This window comes from Littorina saxatilis, linkage group LG13, assembly GCF_037325665.1.
Source record: "Littorina saxatilis isolate snail1 linkage group LG13, US_GU_Lsax_2.0, whole genome shotgun sequence".
Taxonomy (NCBI): Eukaryota; Metazoa; Mollusca; class Gastropoda; order Littorinimorpha; family Littorinidae; genus Littorina; species Littorina saxatilis.
In genome coordinates this window covers 16604887-16625340 of record NC_090257.1, presented here as the reverse complement: position 1 = coordinate 16625340, position 20454 = coordinate 16604887, and the positions used below count along the sequence as shown (strand labels likewise).

Sequence of the window (20454 nt, the reverse complement as noted above, 5' to 3'; positions counted from 1 at the left end):
ACTAGTCATCCGTCCACATATAATTAAGGACACGGCCTGAAACTGAAAATGAGGAAGGTTATTGATGTATTAATCAGAACACTGTCGTCTGTATGTCTACCTGGTGTGTGTGTGTGTGTGTGAGAGTGAGACGGGACGGAGAGAAAGAGAGAGAGAGAGAGAGAGAGAGAGAGAGAGAGAGAGAGAGACATCCACACGCACCCACATACGCATACACACACAGCCACACGCACACACACACACATACACACACTGAGCGGCCACACAGCCATACACACACATACACACACACACACATACTATACACACACACACACACACACACACACTAACACACACACACACACCACCCCCCCCCCCCCAACACACACACGCACCATTAAGCTACACTGACTAAAAATGCCCAGTTTTCTTCAATATTCACGCACAGCTGTACAACTAGCTCATATCATCATATGACTCGGATACAGTACATACAAGGAATTAATTTCTAACATTAGAGCAACAGCTAAAGGGAACTAAAACTTCACTCAGATGACTAATTAGAAGTAAGCGGTAGGGCAAACCGCAAAGTGACACAATCGTGCGTATCATAGCATCCTTGTCTCTTTCCGGTGGACGGACGCCAGTAGCAAGCAGCGATAAGAAACATGGCCTTCACTGCAAGACTGGTCGTTGCGCTTCTGTGCTCTTCTGTTACCTTGTTCCTCGAATTACGACCCGTTCTCGGTAAGTGTTAGACTGATCATTGTTTTACTGTGTTTTTGAATTCTGTCTTACCGTGGTTTTTTTGCGAATTCCACAAGTTCTACTGATATATACTGTAGTTGAATATTGGACTAATTGCTGATGTGCTTCTGTGCTCTCCTGTCACCTTGTTCTGCGAATTCGACGAGTTCTATATATAGATATATACATATATATATATAGGTGAGTATTAATGTTTTAATACATTTGTAATTGAATTCTGTCTTTTTGTTATGCGAATTTTGACCAGTTCTAGGCGAGTATTTGACTGATTTCTATTATGCTTCTGTGCTCTCCTGTCACCTTGTTCTGTGCCTTTCGATTAACGGTTCTCGGCGAATATTAGACTGGTCTTTGAGGTTCTGTGCTCCTTTGTCTTCTTGTTCTGCGAATGTCTGCCAGTTCCCGGTGACTATCAGACGAAAAGCTGTAATCGTTTCATATCTCCTGAAGTTGAAAAGGCTGGAGAATTGAGACTGATTGAACATCCTCACCTTGACTGGATTGCAAATTATAATAATAATAATAATAATAATAATGGACATTTATTAATCGCCCCTTCTCACAAGAGCTCACGGCGATTTACATATTAATTTCTGCCGTGTGAGATGGAATTTTTTACACAATACATCACGCATTCACATCGGCCAGTAAATCTCAAGCCATTACGGCGAATATTTACTTTTTACGGCCTGTTATTCCAAGTCACACGGGTATTTGGTGGACAATTTTTATCTATGCCTTTACAATTTTGCCAGGAAAGACCCTTTTGTCAATCGTGGGATCTTTAACGTGCACACCCCAATGTAGTGTACACGAAGGGACCTCGGTTTTTCGAGTCTCATCCGAAAGACTAGCACTTGAACCCACCACCTAGGTTAGGAAAGGGGGGAGAAAATAGCGGCCTGACCCAGGGTCGAACACGCAACCTCTCGATTCCGAGCGCAAGTGCGTTACCACTCGGCCACCCAGTCCCATGAATGAGTATTGCGAATAGACTTTGGCCACATCATGTTGTTATGGTTGTTGTGTGCTACTCGACAGTGTTAGCTACCCCAGCTCTAACTTCTATTACTATCATAAGTTAATGTGTCCAGAATCAGGACACTGAAACGTCATCATTGGCATCTGATACATTGGAAACATGTGCTAATAATATGAAATCGAACCAATAACGACCACTCAAGGGACTGGCTAAAATTGGTTGTTATAGACAAATGGTCGCCCTGGAAGATGAATTATGCAGCAAACATTCGTCGGGGATCCTTTGGGTTGGTCACTGTGAGCAGGTTGTTAAATTGTTACTGAGAGGTGTTCGCTAGGGTAGGTTTGACTGTAGAAAGGTAATACTGCACCTTTTGCTCGTGTTGTTCCAGACCACACCTTTTCCCCTCAAGACCGCTGGGTTTGTTACCAAAGCACCCAAAACTTCAACTTTATTTTTTCTAATGCTAGCGAATGCATTTTGTCATTCATATTCGACATGCTTTTTCAAAGTGTATGCGCCTTCGAAATTCCGAGTTTTTGAGCTGAAGTATTGTAAATGCCCTGGAACCTTTGGATGATGTCAGAAATCGTTATTGATTTAAAACATGTACCGGTTTGTCTGTGATGAAACGGTCAAATAACCAACATTTTTTCACATTATTTCTTTGGTATTATTAGAGCTCAGGTGCACATCTGTGCTTGTGCATGTGCGTGCATGAATACTGTTTGCAATCTTGTGCTGTCAGACAGACACACGGACACACATACACACACACACATCAGGCACACACGTATACGTACGCACGCGCGCGAGCGCACACACACACACACACGCACGGACAAGATAGTTGGGCACACGCACGGACAAGATAGTTGGGCACACGCACGGACAAGATAGTTGGGCACACGCACGGACAAGATAGTTGGGCACACGCACGGACAAGATAGTTGGGCACAGGCACGGACAAGATAGTTGGGCACACGCACGGACAAGATAGTTGGGCACACGCACGGACAAGATAGTTGGGCACAGGCACGGACAAGATAGTTGGGCACAGGCACGGACAAGATAGTTGGGCACACGCACGGACAAGATAGTTGGGCACACGCACGGACAAGATAGTTGGGCACACGCACGGACAAGATAGTTGGGCACACGCACGGACAAGATAGTTGGGCACACGCACGGACAAGATAGTTGGGCGTCAGGCTGCTACTTGTACAAGCAAAGAAAGATACAGTAGCCGGTTAAGCGAAACGTTATTTTTACAGTGCAAACATAGTTTCCGTAAAGACATTTATTTCCTGTATGTATTTTCCAACATGTCACAATGGTACAAAAACAGGAAAGCTCACTCATACAACATGTTTTGGCTGGGAAGTTTCACTTGTGGTATGTGAATGTGTGTGTGTGTGTGTGTGTGTGTGTGTGTGTGTGTGTGTGTGTGTGCATTCACTTACAGGCAACTGCATAGATGTGGACCTCAGCTCTTACACTAACAAAAAAAGTCGCGTGAAGCGATATCAAAACATTTAGTCAATCGATCGGCCTGAAACTAAAAGGTCAACACCGAACACCCAGGACCTGTCATCACCGAGATCTCTCTCTCTCTTTCTCTGTCTCTCTCTCTCTGACTCTGTCTCTCTCTCTCTCTGACACTGTCTCTCTCTCTTTCTCTCTCTCTCTCTGTCTCTGTCTCTCTCTGTCTCTGTCTCTCTCTCTCTCTCTCTCTATATTTCCTTTCATTAATTTTGACCACATTTTCAGAGTAAACATGACATACAGTTGTATCGCTATCTCAGGAAATGAGAAAGAATACAATTAGGATTTTCAGGATTTTTAACAAACAAATGTTATTTTCCAGGTGTGTGCAACAAAAGGATGAAATTTGGCCCCGACTGTGAGTACGATTGCCGTTGCCAATTCTGGGACAAATGCAACAAGGAAAATGGTGATTGTTCCGATGCCACAAGGTGTTTGCCAGGCTTTGCTGGGACAGCTTGCCAGTATGGTCAGTATAGCAGCGTTGACATTGCTGTAATTGTATTAGGAGCCTAGGCGCCTAATATGGACCAGTAAAGAGGCCTTCACGAAACACTGTAAAAAGCCTCCTTTACTTCAAAATAACATGATACAACTTAGTGTGCAAGTCATACTGATTCAAAAATGCCTTAGATTTTTCAATTTCTGTTTCGGTTTGACCACGGACCTCTGTGCATTGAAGTCCGTGGTTTGACGGAACGATTTTGAAGCACAACGGGAAATTAAAGAAATTGATCAAAAACAGAGAGATAATAAATAAAATTATCAATTTCTACGAAAAGAAGACTATTTGTTATATGTTTTTGAAAGCTCGAGGGCTAGTAATATGTTATTTTCAGCAAGCTTCTGAATGAATTAATGAAACAAGCCTTTAGCTTTTATTTTCGTCTATTTGTTGAAGGTGGTCCATATTAGGGGACATACACATACTTTGATATTTTGCCATTATTTTTTGTTTGCAGTAGAAACTCGGGGTCAACACTGCTTAAATATAACAAATACAGTCTTAGCTGTCATAAAATGCACTCTTTGTTTGATAACAGCTTTGGCTGTGGACAGAAACTAGTCCGTTTTGAGCGTCAAGTTTAGAGTGAACGCTGCCAAAAGTGTAAACAAGTCGCGTAAGGCGAAAATACAACATTTAGTCAAGCTCAGTCGAACTCACATAATGAAACTGAACGCATTGCATTTTTTTCCGCAAGACCGTACACTCGACTCGTAGCATCGTCTGTCCACCGCACGTGGCAAAGGCAGTGAAATGAACAATCCAGAAAAGCGCGGTAGCGGTTGCGCTGAGGAGGATAGCACGCTTTTCTATATCTCTATTCTTTTTAACTCTCTGAACGTGTTTTAATCCAAACATATCATATCTATATGTTTTTGGAATCAAGAACGGACAAGAAATAAGATGAAATTGTTTTTAAATCGATATCGGAAATTTAATTTTACTCATAATTTTTCTATTTTTAATTTTCAGAGCTTGTTTTTAATCCGAATATAGCATATTTATATGTTTTTGGAATCAGAAAATGATGAAGAAAACGATAAACGTTTTATAAAAAAGTAATTTTAATTACAAATTTCAGATTTTTAATGACCAAAGTCATTAATTAATTTTTAAGCCTTCAAGCTGAAATGCAATACCAAAGTCCGGCCTTCGTCGAAGATTGCTTTGCCAAAATTTCAATCACACACACACACACACACACACACACACACACACACACACACACACACACACACACACACACACACACACGCACACACACACACACACACATACACCACGACCCTCGTCTCGATTCCCCCCTCTATGTTAAAACATTTAGTCAAAACTTGACTAAATGTAAAAAGAGAAAAAATCCTTATGGTTTTGTGGTTTGTGTTTCTGCAACTGTTCTGACGTGTGCAATTTATTCAGAGAGGTTAAATTCAGCGAAGGAAATTTTGTTGAGCGCTCTAGCACCGTTAGTTTGTCAGAACAGGAGGTGATCCATATTAGGAGCCGGTTCATATTAGGCAACCTTCCCCTAATACGCGTACGATATTTAATATTTAGTCCCCCCCCTTCCCCCCCCCCCCCCCCCCCCCCCCGCCTTACCCAGCAAATGTTCCTTTCTTCTCAAAGCCAGACACAAAACCCAAAATGATCAATTTCAACAACATCTGGGGGGGGGGGGGGGGGGGGCGCCACGGCCTGACAGCTCTTGTGCTCCCGCCTCATGATTTTGGAAGCCCCTCAGTCAACGAATAAGAACAGCAGCATGTTGCACTCAAACACAAACTAGATCTGTGTACACATGGGTCTTTTGAAATGGCGATGCGGTTACCACCCGTCAATGTTCGTACACTGGGTCCGTCAAGGCTTCACTCCCTCGGTGCCCCAATCTGGGCTGGATGTAGAACAGCATAGTAGGCTACGTATTCTTGCTTATCTATTACCCTCGATAACAAAAGAATCTGTACACTTTATAGAGAAGGTTGCAAATGAAACGATTACCCCAATAAGGAAGACACATTGCCGTCGAAGAGTCTAGTTATTGGTCTGTTACAGTGAATCTTGCCTACGACCAATCAATTGAGTCAAATTTCTCCGCGGAGCAGAACAAGGAGGACATGGTGAAAGCCGTGGACGGAAATCCTGCGACGTGTTTCACAGACAATAGTGTCAACAATACACCTCTCACTGTGCACATCTCTGTACGGTCCTGGGCCGATGTCATCACTTTGTTGCTGAACGAATCTGGTAATGTTACTACAGTGACTAACTCATAAACACCTGATAGATAACTGAGAGAGAGAGAGAGAGAGAGAGAGAGAGAGAGAGAGAGAGAGAGAGAGAGAGAGAGAGAGAGAGAGAGAGAGAGAGAGAGAGAGAATGACAATGCCAATTATTTCGAGAGAGAGAGAGAGAAAGAGAGAGTGAGAGAGAGAGAAAGAGAGAGAGAGAGAGAGAATGACAATGCCAATTATTTAGAGAGAGAGAGAGAGAGAGAGAGAGAGAGAGAGAGAGAGAGAGAGAGAGAGAGAGAGAGAGAGAGAGAGAGAGAGAGAGATCAGAGTATGGCAGAAAAAAACCCAAGTCAATTCGTGCAAAAAAGAATGCATTTGGGATTCGCAGCACATTAACGCTGACGAAGAAAAAGAAGACTACTGATGACATTAAATATCAATATTGTTGTTGTTGTTCTTAGTTCAAGGGATGCAACTCGAGCTCCCACACATATAACTGTCGTTTTCCGCCAAATCGGCAACCATGTCCTGTTTTCCGAGGAGCAAAAGATCAATATCATTTTTTTTCTCGCGAATAGACAAACTCCGAAAATAAATCTGTCGGGTTTGTATGGGTTGTGAAAGAGTGAATACCCTTGCTTTTCTTAGGACAAACATTGGAGGGTCCAATCACTTTCGAGGGGTGTGTCAGAAACACGTGTACCGGAACCACGTGTCGTAATTTTGTCCGATAAAAAGCAAGGGTATTCACTCTTTCACAACTCATACAAACCGATAGAGTTATGTCCGAACATCTCCTGGTTGGCAACCATACGTACCCTGTTTTCCGAGGAGCAACAGATCAATATCATTATCATCTTTCGAATTCAGGAAGCCATGCGAACATGAGTGGGATAGAAGTGACAGCACACACAGAGCAGGGCCACCCTGAGGTACTGCGGCCACACCTGGCCACTCCCCGCGACGTATTCATCACCTATCACCTGTCAGCGCCAGCAAAGTTGACCAGGGTGGACATACGAAGCGTTGGTCACTTGCCACTGGCTCTGTGTGAAATCAGCGTCCTAGCAGGTGAGGGATAACTTTACTTTTTGCTTGTACGCATGTCTTCCAGTTGAATTTTATATTATCGGCCTAGCCTTATTTGTATTTGTATGTATATATTATATACGAGATGATTACCCGCTTCGCCGGGTACCGGCTTTGCTGGCAAGAAGTAGAGCCGAATACCCGGCTGCGCCGGGGACCCGGCTTTGCTGGGTGTACGCCGGCTTTGCCGGCGCACGAAGGAAGGGAGATAAACGCGCAAAACACTGAAGAAGATAAGGAAGAGTTGTGGACAGTGACCTTCTAAAAATAGTAACGGGAATATGGATTGAGCGTTGTGGACTAAAAATAGTAACGGGAATATGGATTGACGCCACACGAAGGAAGGAAGATAAACGCAAAACACTGGAGAAAATAAGGAAGAGTTACTGGGAATGGATTTAGTGGATGTACAGAAAAACCAAAATCGGTTCAGCGCTGCGCGCTAAGAGCACGTGTTGGAAATTCTCATCGACCAGGTTGTGTCCGGGGTCTACCTGAATATGCCCACCAAATTTGAAGCAGATCCATCGAGAACTTTGGCCGTGCATCGCGGACACACAGACAGACAGACAGACACAAGCCGTATATATAGGTTGTGTCCGGGGTCTACCTGAATATGCCCACCAAATGTGAAGCAGATCCATCGAGAACTTTGGCCGTGCATCGCGGACACACAGACAGACAGACAGACAGACAGACACAAGCCGTATATATATATATATATATATATCCCATGACCTCCCTTCTTTGTCTCTGTAACTTCAGTATGGGTATATATGTTGTATTTTTATAGCTCAATAAATACATCATGGACTCCAAAAAATATATGATAGTGCAGATTCCGATTTGGGCAAAGGACTACTTTCCTCCCGACCTTTGACCTCGCTCGCGCCGAACAATGTGACACATTTGTATGAAGTTCTAAAATCGTATTGCACGGCTCAGAAAACCATATCAGTTGCACGCAAAAATGAATCTCAGAACTGATCTGATGTATGAGATGCAATAAGCAAAAGTTTCTTTCATTATGAAAGCAATGCAGGTCGAAAAAAACGAACATTCAACTTACAAGATAACCAGATGCTAGCGAACCAAAACAAAAACACGAGTACCCTCCCCTTGCATCGTTAGCAGACGACTTTTGAGAATCTGTCGGTAGTGTGTTTTGCCGGTGTGCGCCTTCAGCTATCAAACATCGGCTGTTTCACGTGTTTTGCGAGCAAGTCTACTCTTTTGCCTGGCTCTGCAGTAAGTCCACATATTTTTCCGTAATCCAGTCATATTCCTTCAAAATGCAATCAATCGGCGGTGACAGACGTGTCGGTCGCGTTTTCCTCTCACCCATACCAGTTTAAGTTCATCCATGCAAACACACTCGCAAAACAGTTTATCACGTAGATACATTTCAAATAGGGAGCAAATGGTTAAATCTAAACCTACATATTTGTTCCCTAAGATTTGCTTCTCTGTCAATAAGCCTAATTACACACGTTCGAGAAAAACAACGTGGAATCAATTCTGAATCGAGTAAGCCAAATGGGTCCCAAACCCGTTTCGCCCGTTCTGCCGACCTGAAACGCAAAACAAAAGAATTGTGCGCTTCAACTAAACTAATTTCTATTCGACTTCATTACTTTCTTGCAACTTATGAACCTTTACTTAAAGCTTTTAAATGGTCTGAAAGTAGTGTTACCGCGTACTTATCGATGCACTCATTCGTTTTATTTTTTCAGCGACGGTCACTTAGTTTAAGGTTGCAAAAGGGCTAAGTCTCGCTGGCAACAGTTTTACCCTGCACAGATCGCAACAGTGCCGCTAGTAGTCTACACTTTGTGTTTGATGGTAGAATGGGATATACAGATTACAACACTCGTGGTTTTTTTATATGGCTTGTATTTCAGTCAAGACCCAGCGGGAATATCAATCGAGAGACACTCGCCAGAGGCTCGTGTCTCCCGATGATATTCATCCGCTGGGTCTTGACTGAAATACAAGCCATATAAAAAACCACTCGTGTTGTAACCTATACATATATCTAGATATATACAACTGAAAAAAGTTTGCACTCTTTCACTTTAATTTTTTTTTTGTTGTTGTTCATGTACCTCTATTTTTTTTTTCATTTGGTCAAGTTTTGACAGTGCGGTTCTGGATCTGGATCTGGATAATCCGCCTGGGTTGGTGGTTGGCGGGTGCGCCACAGAAGCCGACGACGACTATCAACGTGACGTTTTTTGGGTGTGCGCATCTAAAAGAGTCTTAAAAGTTCACTGTACACAAGGCCAGGTGGATATAGTGTACAACTCCAGCTGGTCTTCTTGCTGCTGTACTTGCGGTTTTAGTCCGTTTGCCCTAGAATGTAGGCTTTTCAAGCACAGTTAAAAAATGCTATGTTACAATGTTAAAAACTGGATAAAAACTACTGAGGCTCTCACACTGGTTTCTGCCCCCCTAACGCCGATGAGAAGGCGCTGGGCGTGGTCAAGGTGACGGTGGCTTCGCTCAAATTGTTCCACTCGATCACTGTCTTTATAAAGAACGAGTTCCTGTATTGATCAGTCTTTGAGGTAGGAGCTTTGAAACAGCGGCTGTTGTTGGTTGCCTGTCTCTGGAGGATGTTTTGGCTCTCATACCCCTCGTAGGCTTTAGGCTTGACTCGGCGCCGAGATACGCTCACCGGGGTGAGGAAGGAGTCAGGGGGTAAGGCAGGTACAAGTCCATTGATGATTTTGAACAGCATCGTCAGGCGAAGTTGCTGACGGCGTTCCTGGAGTGTAGGAAGTTGGAGGTACTCTAGCATGCAATTGGTGACGCAGCCTGGGTCCTTGGACACGTAGTCTTTCATGATGAACCTAGCGGCTAGGCGTTGGATGCGTTCGAGTCTCTCAACGTCTTGTTAGTAGTAGGGGTCCCAGACCACCGCCCCGTACTCAAGGGTGGACCTGACAAGAGTGATGTAGGCAAGGCGACGGCACTCACGTGGGCAGTTCCGGAGGTTCCGGCGTAAGAAGCCCAGGGTAGATCCTGCCCTCTTGCAGAGACTGGTGATGTGGGGGCCCCACTTCAGGTCGGCTGAGATCTGTATGCCGAGGTACGGGTTCTGTTCGACCTGTTGGAGGATGGTGTCTCCGAGGCTGTAGAAGTAGTGGGATGTGGGTCTGGTGGAGAGGACGTAGTACTTCTTAGCGTTGAACCTCATCCCCCACTGGTTGGCCCACTCTTCCAAGCTCTTTAGGTCTGCCTGTAGCGTAAGGTGGTCCTGAAAGGTGCGGATCTGGCGGTCAGCCAGTTGTGAACACTTCCCCGCACACCGTAGTGGGCCAGCTTGTGGAGTAGTTTCTTGTGCGGGACAGTGTCGAAGGCCTTGCTGAAATCAAGGATGGCGACGTCAGTTTGGTGGCCAGCATCATGGGATGACAGAATGTCCTGCATGGTGGTGAGCAGCTGGGTTTCACATGAGTGGCCGGTCCTGAACCCATGGTTGCGGCTGGATAGCACTCCATGTTGTTCGAAGTGCTTGTGAAGATGGTGGCAGATGATGTGCTCAAGGAGCTTACAGGCGACCGAGGTCAGGGATACTGGGCGGTTATTAGCATAGCTTGCTGTGCTCCTTTTATTTACTTAAGTGTAGGCGGTGTTGTTCTTTGAAATTCTTGACTAAAAGTTGTTTAAACCAACAGGGCGCAACGTGGCCCTCAGAAGAAACGCAACAAAAAGAGAGGTGGACGAAGAAGTCGCGGCACCGGAAGTGGTAGATGGAGATAAAAGCCGTTGTTCCCGTGGGGGCGATGACACCCTGTGGCGCGTGTCTCTGGGTCGTAACATGAGCATCTGGAGGGTCAAGGCATTCACACGACCGGGTAAGTGTTTGTCTTTCGTTGGAGTGTAGATGACGGTGCTGGTGGAAGTGCCGGTGGTGGCGATGATGATGATGATGATGGTGATGATGACGATGACGACGACGATGATGATGATGACAACGACGATGATGACGACGACGATGAGGAGGAGGAGGAGAGAAGAAGAAAAGGATATTGATGATGCTGATGATGCACAGAAAGCAGCCAGGCTGTTTATTTTTGGTATGATGTCCAGCTCTCATCCCATGCAATAGTCTGGACAGATATGTGGCGGTAGACTCGATCGTAGGTGTACGTGATAATGACGGTATCTTTACACTCTGATGTCATTCAGTTGGCAGCGTCACCGCAGCGGATAAGGTCAACAACACTGTTTTACCAGAGCACATGGTGGTCTCCGACTTCATTTTTCAGAGAGAGAACACTGAGGGCAGTTCTGAAGAAGTTTGTGAACTAGAGATATACGGAGGTAAGCCCGGAATTTCTTGCTGCTTTTGACGTCTTTTCTTTTCAAATTGTGATCTTTGCTTCTTTCTTTCGCTCTCAATTTCTTTCTGTCCTTCTTTCGTTCCAGGTTTATATGTTTGTTTCTTTTAAATTTATTTGTCCTTTCTTTATGTTTTTGGCTTTTGGGTTTCTTTGCTTGTTTGTTAATTTATTCAATTCATTCAAAAACATGTTCATATTTTTTCTGTCGTTCGTTATGAAAGCAGTTTATTGAGGCTCATTGAAATGTGCATTATTCTTCTCTTTAATTTCTACTGCTACAAAAATACCAACAATCGTAAGTAGCTACCAAGCAAAGAAGCAAAAAAGGAAGCGAGCAGGCGATGCGCTATACAAGTAAGGCTAACAAGCAAGCATGCAAGAAAACCAGGTAGGCAAGCAAACAGGCAAGCAAGCAAACAGAAAAGCAAGAAAACAAAGGCAATCAAAAAGGTAAGAAAGGAAACAGGCAAGTAAGCTATCAAACAAGCAAGAAAACATTTAGCCGATCAAACAAGCACACACACACAATACTGACAAGCAAACAGACAGGCAAGAAAACAGGCAAAGTCCAAAACAGACAAGTTGGCAAACGGGCAAGCAATAAAACAGACAAGCAAGCAAACACGCAAGCAAGAAAACAGACAAGCAAGAAAACAAACAAGCAAGCAAATATGTAAGCAAGAAAACAGCCATGCAAGATGAACGGTAGGCAAGCAAACACTGAGGCAAGCAAGCATACAGGGAAGCAAATACACAGACGAAAAAAAAAGCCCGGACATGCAAGTGAAAAGGCAAACAAGAAAACCAGCAAGCACTCACACAGGCTGATTATTTGTTTTTCTTGCGCAGACTGCCAAGATGGGTTCTACGGGTGGGAGTGTGACAAGCAATGTCAATGTGAAAACCGAGCAGAAATCTGTGACAAGATCCGAGGCTTCTGCCTCATCTCCGGCTGCAAGCCTGGATACAACACGGGTGACTGCACACACAGTGAGTGGGTCTTTTCTTATCTCCCCTCAGTTCAAGTTCTTCTTTGTCTGCGTTCGTGAGCTGCAACTCTCACGTATTCTCGTGGGCACGAGTTGGCTTTATTTGTGTGGCCATTGCACCCGCCCCCCTCTCTCTCCGCCATTTATAAATAGGTAGACATCCTCAGTTTTCGGGGGACGCACGCGGGGTGCAGGTCTATATAAGTTGACCTGGGAGATCGGAAGAAGTGAGGTTCCCACTTATCCCACGGGCCAGACGGCGCAGCTGGGTTTCGACCACAAACCATTGTCACTGAAGGTCGACCGATATCCTTTCCTTTACTAGTGGCTGTTGTGCCCGTCTTCCTCCCATTCGGATGGAATAGATATATTCAGGGATCCGGATGTTGCTCTAATTTATTTTCTTCGGCAAATGAGCCCAACAGACCTTTTCGGCATCTGAGCAGCTTTCGCGAGATATCTGCGAGACATACTCTTTGTTATGCTTGGAAAGTGGCAAGAACTACGATCTTCTGCCTGCGCAGCTCTCGTGAGATAGTTGTGCAACATGCTTTGCTATGCTTTGAAGTTTGCGTGAGCTTGCGAGCCGTTTCGTTTAAAAAATGTACTCTAAGGTGGTCCTTCATGTCACCCTTTCCCCACTGTGAACAGAGTTCGACAGATCTACACTGAGATGTGACGGAACTACGGTTTTGAAAGATTGACTCGAGTTTCGTCGTACGCCCGGTCCTACCCGCGACTGCTGACCCAAACGGAATCGCTGATATTTGAAATACTAGTAATGTTGTCTCATGGTGGCATGCCAGCTTCTTTTGCCTGCAATACCTCACGGGCAACTGTGATTAAGTATGGTAGTATAGTGCCATAAACAAATTGCTTATTTACAGAACACTGCTCGCTTGTATTGGTGAAATCTCGTCACGTCAAGAGTTGGTTCTTTACTTATGTATTGAATAACTCTTATCATGATACATTTTTCAGATTGTTTTCTTAATTACAGAGTGTCCGTCTGGAACTTACGGCGATGGGTGCGCACGGAACTGCAGCGCGGCCTGTGTTGATGGCGTTTGCGATCACGTGACAGGAGTTTGCACCAATGGCTGCGTGTCTGGCATGGCCGGCAGGCCGGAATGCCGTAAAAGTTAGTTATTTAGAGAGAGAGAGAGAGAGAGAGAGAGAGAGAGAGAGAGAGAGAGAGAGAGAGAGAGAGAGAGAGAGAAACATTGCATATAATCAGTGAACTCAAAAAAGGAACAAAATCAGTAATGATCGTACAACACTACAGATTAAAACATACATCACACGGCAATTAACTAAGACGTTACAACTTCTCTTCGTTGAAAGGCTTGATACAAATACTTGGACACATTTCTGACAACAGTTTCTTGAGGTAAGGCTAAGAGCAAGCTGAGTCAAAACTGAAATGCTTGTGTTTTTTTAATAATATTTAGATGGGATAAATCGTTCTCTTAATTTGTTCAGTATGGGCATAAAACAAAATGGACTTCATCTTCTTGCTTTTCTTTACAAAGTAGAGAGAGAGAGAGAGAGACAGAGAGAGAGAGAGAGAGAGAGAGAGAGAGAGAGAGAGAGAAGAGAGAGAGAGAGGGAGAGAGAGAGAGTGAGAGTGAGAGAGAGAGAGATCACATTTTCCATATCAAGCCAGATTTGTACAAGAACCAACTATGGTAAGAAAAACAGATGGGCCTAAGTTCTTGTGCCGTAATTTCCACACACTGTGGTAGTTAGAGATACGATAGCTAGCGTTTTACCTAGATGAGAACAGCCGCATTTGAAATCGCTGCGAAAACTGACAACTGACTCCACCCGGCTCCCTCCTGTCCCCTCCAGTGATAATTTGAGGGCTACCAGGGTTAAAAAAAGCATCTGTTTGTCTGAACTGCGACTGAACACGCACCACTGAGTGACAAAGATAGACAGACATACAGTCAGACACTCATATAAACACTGAGAAAGGAAGACAAATATAGATATAGACTCTCCCGCGCTGAGGCACTCGAACGGCAAAATAATCAGTAAGCGATTTTTTCCCAGTTGATACTGATTGAATCTGTGATAATGATTTGTGTTGTTCTGGTTGCGACAAGGGATTTTACAGTGACATCCTTCGCCACAGTAAAATTAACAGTAGCTGCTGAGGAGGGCGATGCCGCTTTACCACGTGCACCGGGAATGGGCTTTTTGGACGTAACGTGCATGGGAATGGGGAAATTCTCGTAGTGTGCACCGTGCACAGAGGTCCGGCGTGCACCGTGCATGGAGCTTTTTCGTAACGTGCACCGTGGATCACCGTGCATGGCACTTTTGGCCTCAACGTGCACGTGCACAGACCCCCCCATGGTGACCCTCACTGCTTAGGCGATGCATGATACTAAATCTGTAAATAAATACATAATAATAATACTAAATACGAAAAAAACACTTTTGTCAGGTTGTGACAAGGGATTATACGGCGAAAAGTGCGACAAGACCTGCAGCATCAACTGTGCAGGCGGTGTTTGTGACGTGGATTCCGGTCATTGCAGCCGCGGATGCAAAGAGGGCATGTCGGGAGATGTCTGTTCCATTGGCCAATCAAAAGGAGGCGGAGAAGGTCGGTATAGCCATTGATTTAGTGACGATAAATCAGATGTCAGATTTGTTTTCAAAAGTGTTTTAAACATTTTACCGGAGAAATGTTTTGCTGCTCTTGATAAATATTGTTCCACAATTTTAAGAATAAACTCATAACCATTTTTGTTTGCTGAGCTCCCGCTTTTTAGTTCAGGTATTGTGTTTTTGTGAATATGAAATTATATTTTTAGGCACGTTCCTCTTCTTTGGTTTTATAAGAATATCATGAAAATACTCGTAAAAGAGATGCCTTTGCTGTCTGATACCTGCAGAAACTACTTGTTCTTAAGTCACCAAAGAGGCAAGTACGAAATTAACTCGTCGGACACTGTACTTTACTACGCTGCCGGTTTGGACGAGTAAGACATGTAACGAGGCATATCAAAGGCAGGTCAAATTTGGAACGGCCATGGAAGACAACTTGTTAAGATGTGCACCAAAATAGTAAGTATAGAAAAAAAAGCATAAATACCGATGGTAATGTGTCAGATGATGTTTTCACGGACAACCCCATTAACGATGTTTTATGTGTAACTGATCCAGGCATAGAGGGGTCTGTCTTACTGGCTATCGCTGCTACTGTTTCAACTCTACTCCAGTACTACTGTTAAGGTAAACTTTATTTGATGTTTTTCACAGTCATTCATTTTGTACATGTACTGTATTTGTGCTTCCCGCCTATCTGCTTGCTAGTGCCACGGTGTGTGCCAGTGTGCGTGTGTCACGGTTTGTGTGTGTGGGTGTGTGCGTGTGTGTCTGTTTGTATGTGCGTGTGTGTGTGTGCGCGCTAGGCATAAACAGCATTGATAAGTTAGTTCTTTGTGTTAAACGCAAAGCCGATGCTCTGTGCACAGTGTATGTGCCGAAAGACATGAAACTTGGTTTAAGTTAACTCAAGTTACTTTACTGTACTTTGATATTCACAGACAAAGAATGACAGTAAGTATTCAAGAGTACCGCCATGTTAGCATAGTATACTGTCGAGCAGCCAGACAGATAAGCAGATAGACAGGCGGAAAGCAGGCACACAGACAGACAGCCAAGCAAATTAGCAGGCAGAAAGACATCCAGGCCGACAGACTGATAGGCAGCTTAGCAAGCATGCAGGTGGGGGGGGGGGGGGGGGGGGGGGGGGGCAAGCGGGCAGGCAGGCGGACAATCAAAGAAACAGGCTGTCAGGCAGGAAAAGAAACACATCTGTGTACAGTCTTCTTCTTCTTTTTTGTTCATGGGTTGAAACTCCCACGATCTTTTACATGATGTTTGATCGTTTTTACCCCGCCACACACGCCGCTTTCGGGAGAGTGTACAATCTTGTAATACGTAAGAAAAGACCCCCCCCCCCCCCCCCCCCATTTGAACAATCTCTAACTTTTGACATCCTTGTCTTCGTATTTCAAGTATTTGGAGACCGTCACCGCCACCCCCACCAGCATCACTGCCTCCCCCATCGTCGTTCCCTTATCTCATACTCCCCTTCTCCCTTCCGTGTTCCCCCCTTTTTATATTTAGTCAAGTTTTGACTAAATATTTTAACATCGAGGGGGAATCGAGACGAGGGTTGTGGTGTATGTGCGTGTGTGTGTCTGTGTGTGTGTGTAGAGCGATTCAGACTAAACTACTGGACCGATCTTTATGAAATTTGACATGAGAGTTCCTGGGTATGAAATCCCCGAACGTTTTTTTCATTTTTTTGATAAATGTCTTTGATGACGTCATATCCGGCTTTTCGTGAAAGTTGAGGCGGCACTGTCATGCCCTCATTTTTCAACCAAATTGGTTGAAATTTTGGTCAAGTAATCTTCGACGAAGCCCGGACTTCGGTATTGCATTTCAGCTTGGTGGCTTAAAAATTAATTAATGACTTTGGTCATTAAAAATCTGAAAATTGTAAAAAAAAATAAAAAGTTATAAACCGATCCAAATTTACGTTTATCTTATTTTCCATCATTTGCTGATTCCAAAAACATATAAATATGTTATATTCGGATTAAAAACAAGCTCTGAAAATTAAATATATAAAAATTAGTATCAAAATTAAATTGTCGAAATCAATTTAAAAACACTTTCATCTTATTCCTTGTCGGTTCCTGATTCCAAAAACATATAGATATGATATGTTTGGATTAAAAACACGCTCAGAAAGTTAAAACAAAGAGAGGTACAGAAAAGCGTGCTATCCTTCTTAGCGCAACTACTACCCCGCTCTTCTTGTCAATTTCACTGCCTTTGCCATGAGCGGTGGACTGACGATGCTACGAGTATACGGTCTTGCTGAAAAATGGCATTGCGTTCAGTTTCATTCTGTGAGTTCGACAGCTACTTGACTAAATATTGTATTTTCGCCTTACGCGACTTGTACCTTATCTCCCTACCTTATTCGTGGGGGGAAAAAGGGGTTTCAGTATTTTGTGTTACACGACGCGTGTTCTTATTTGTTCCAGCGGCGACTCACGAGGACACTAAACGAAATATGAATGCAAGCAGAGAGAACACATACACATGAAGAGAAGATGCAAGACAAGACTGACCAGAACAAGAACAAGATTCCCTATTCATTTTTACATTTAGTCAAGTTTTGACTAAATGTTTTAACATAGAGGGGGGAATCGAGACGAGGGTCGTGGTGTATGTATGTGTGTGTGTGTGTGTGTGTGTCTGTCTGTGTCTGTCTGTGTGTGTGTGTGTGTAGAGCGATTCAGACTAAACTACTGGGCCGATCTTTATAAAATTTGACATGAGAGTTCCTGGGTATGATATCCCCGGACGTTTTTTTTCATTTTTTCGATAAATACCTTTGATGACGTCATATCCGGCTTTTTGTAAAAGTTGAGGCGGCACTGTCACACACCCCTTTTTTCCATTAAATTGATTGAAATTTTGGCAAAGCAATCTTCGACGAAGGCCGGGGTTGGGTATTGCATTTCAGCTTGGTGGCTTAAAAACTAATGAGTGAGTTTGGTCATTAAAAATCGGAAACTTGTAATTAAAATTATTTTTTTTATTAAACGATCCAAAGACAATTTCATCTTATTCTTCGTCATTTTCTGATTCCAAAAACATATACATATGTTATATTTGGATTAAAAACAAGCTCTGAAAATTAAAAATATAAAAATTATGATCAAAATTAAATTTCCGAAATCGTTTTAAAAACTATTTCATCTTATTCCTTGTCGGTTCCTGATTCCAAAAACATATAGATATGATATGTTTGGATTAAAAACACACTCAGAAAGTTATAACGAAGAGAGTTACAGTAAAGTGTGCTATGAAGCACAGCGCAATCGCTACCGCGCCAAACAGGCTCGTCACTTTCACTGCCTTTTGCACTAGCGGCGGACTACGTTCAGTTTCATTCTGTGAGTTCCACAGCTTGACTAAATGTAGTAATTTCGCCTTACGCGACTTGTTAATTGCCTTGCGTGTTCGGAAGGGAACAGAAAGAGCTGGGTCTTACGGTTGTAAATTCGTTTGAGTAAAATACTAGTAATTATAAAATCAAAGTACCACACGTATGAAACTGTGAAGGCATTTAACAGTGAATGATTATTCACTTGTTACTGTGCGGCAGTTGTTAAAGCCATATGTACTCGATGACTATACACGCTAATTGCTTTACCAACAGCTGGAGACATGCTAAATTAAGTTCCCTGCAAAATATTGTGGTCTAGGACCCCTTCAATGTTGAGTTATGTTAATTTTCATTTTGATCTTGATCGTCCTATTTATAGATTTGCCAACAGAGGTAGCGTTGACGCAAGGGAAATAACTCCGCGTCTTTGTTTACATCCAAAGTTTTTGAGACTCTAAAACAAGCTGTAATGCATGTATATGGTCCGCGCATGGCGACATATCGTCATTACATGGTCTTATGGTGCGTTTGACATCGATTATGGGCAAACTACACTTTGTAAACACGGGAGCGCGTACATATGCCTTTAAGATAATTATTCTATGTTATTTCAGAAGAAATGTTTTCAATGTCTTACATTTCTTATGTGCATATTACGCATGTCTCAAATAAATCAGAAGAACAACAATAACAAGAACAAGAACAAGGAGAAGAAAAAGGAGACCGCCACCGCCTCCACCACTACCAGCATTACTGCTTATCAGTCACCATCACCAACATAAAAGCTACAGCAACAACCAAACAAACAAGAAAAACGAACTTGAAATGTATGTTACCGTTAACTAGCCGCTCATGGACGGGAAATTCGAATATGACGGGAGTAAAATTGCTACAGCACTCCTACATGACTGCCTGAAACTCTGGTCTAAGATCAAACTTTGATTTCACTAGATCCGAGCAAGTGTAATTGTTGATATTTTCCAAAATTAATTTTGTACGATTGTAAATAGGCCACATAGAGATAAAGCACATTGTATGTATACTCAATCTTTCTTATTTTCAAATTTCATATTAAATTTCAATTAACAAAACATGTTTTATGTAATACGCTTATTTAGATATATATATTGAAGTATTGTTGACCGTTTTTGTTGTCCCTGGATTCAACGTTAATCAAAATATTTTATTCTTATGTTTCTGCGAACATTTTGACTTTACTTTATCGGAAGTCTTTAGAACTCTAATTAGACCCTTCAAAAGAAATCAGTAGTAACCAGGCCACTCATCATGTTTTTCAACAACACTAAGAGCTAGGCCTACTTCCGTTGCACCAGTGCGCCGGTTATCCCTTCAACTGCCTCTTGAGGGCAAGAACAAAACGAGCACAGCTTTTACCAACACAGTTGTGAAGAATGCGAGTGAGGCTTCCCAAGAGACTTTTTCTGGGGGTAACTTTGATAGCACTCTCAGACTCAGATTTTAAGTGCAAGGGAGGCAACATTTACTAATCACAGAATTGCTAAAACCACGAGTGATATCCCTTGTGTTGTAAGTTATATTTCCCTTCCAACATTTTGGACTCTGGTTTGAAATCAAAACAACGTTGTCAATGTACTTATAATAGTCTGTCTGTTCATGTATGTACGTGCATGTTTGCTTATGTGTGTGCGTGTGTCCACAGCACCTTACATTGAACTTTCAAGCAGAAACCAAACCATGCACGATTTGTAGTCTTTCGTTTGAGCAACGTTTAATCCATCAAATGATAAAATTGACTGTCCAACTCTTTATGTTCCGGAATCTAGTCTGAACTTTTCACTGTGCAATGGCAACTTCTTAACAGAACATTCTTACCAAAGCAGAACATCAAGGAATTTGATAAGTTGGAGATGGATTAGTTCCCCTTGTGTTCGTGTGTGTGTTTCACGTATCATTTTTAAAAATGTACTGTACTTTTCCGTTTCAGCACTCCCTCACTGTTGTTTTTTGTATTTGTCTGTTGGTCATAACGGTTTATTCACCACATAA

At 43.0% G+C, this 20454-nt stretch overlaps 1 protein-coding gene across 1 annotated transcript; it reads left to right on the top strand.

Annotated features, from left to right (window-relative positions):
* The first annotated feature begins 535 nt into the window (after positions 1-535).
* On the top strand, positions 536-19034 carry LOC138983718 (uncharacterized). The gene is made up of 11 exons (XM_070357024.1): positions 536-729; positions 3600-3746; positions 5832-6023; positions 6881-7081; positions 10780-10959; positions 11294-11428; positions 12298-12438; positions 13438-13578; positions 14890-15051; positions 15615-15683; positions 17516-19034. The coding sequence occupies exons 1-10, from the start codon at positions 651-653 to the stop codon at positions 15680-15682; spliced, it is 1446 nt and encodes a 481-aa protein (XP_070213125.1). The 5' UTR covers positions 536-650; the 3' UTR covers position 15683; positions 17516-19034.
* The last annotated feature ends 1420 nt before the right edge of the window (positions 19035-20454 follow it).

What these genes read in the sequence shown, in the direction of transcription:
- LOC138983718 (XM_070357024.1), top strand. Translation starts at nt 651, where the DNA reads ATGGCCTTCACTGCAAGACTGGTCGTTGCGCTTCTGTGCTCTTCTGTT. An exon ending in TGAAATCAGCGTCCTAGCAG is followed by an intron (nt 7,082 to 10,779) that starts GTGAGGGATAAC and finishes TTAAACCAACAG; the next exon opens with GGCGCAACGTGGCCCTCAGA. An exon ending in ATCAAAAGGAGGCGGAGAAG is followed by an intron (nt 15,052 to 15,614) that starts GTCGGTATAGCC and finishes TAACTGATCCAG; the next exon opens with GCATAGAGGGGTCTGTCTTA.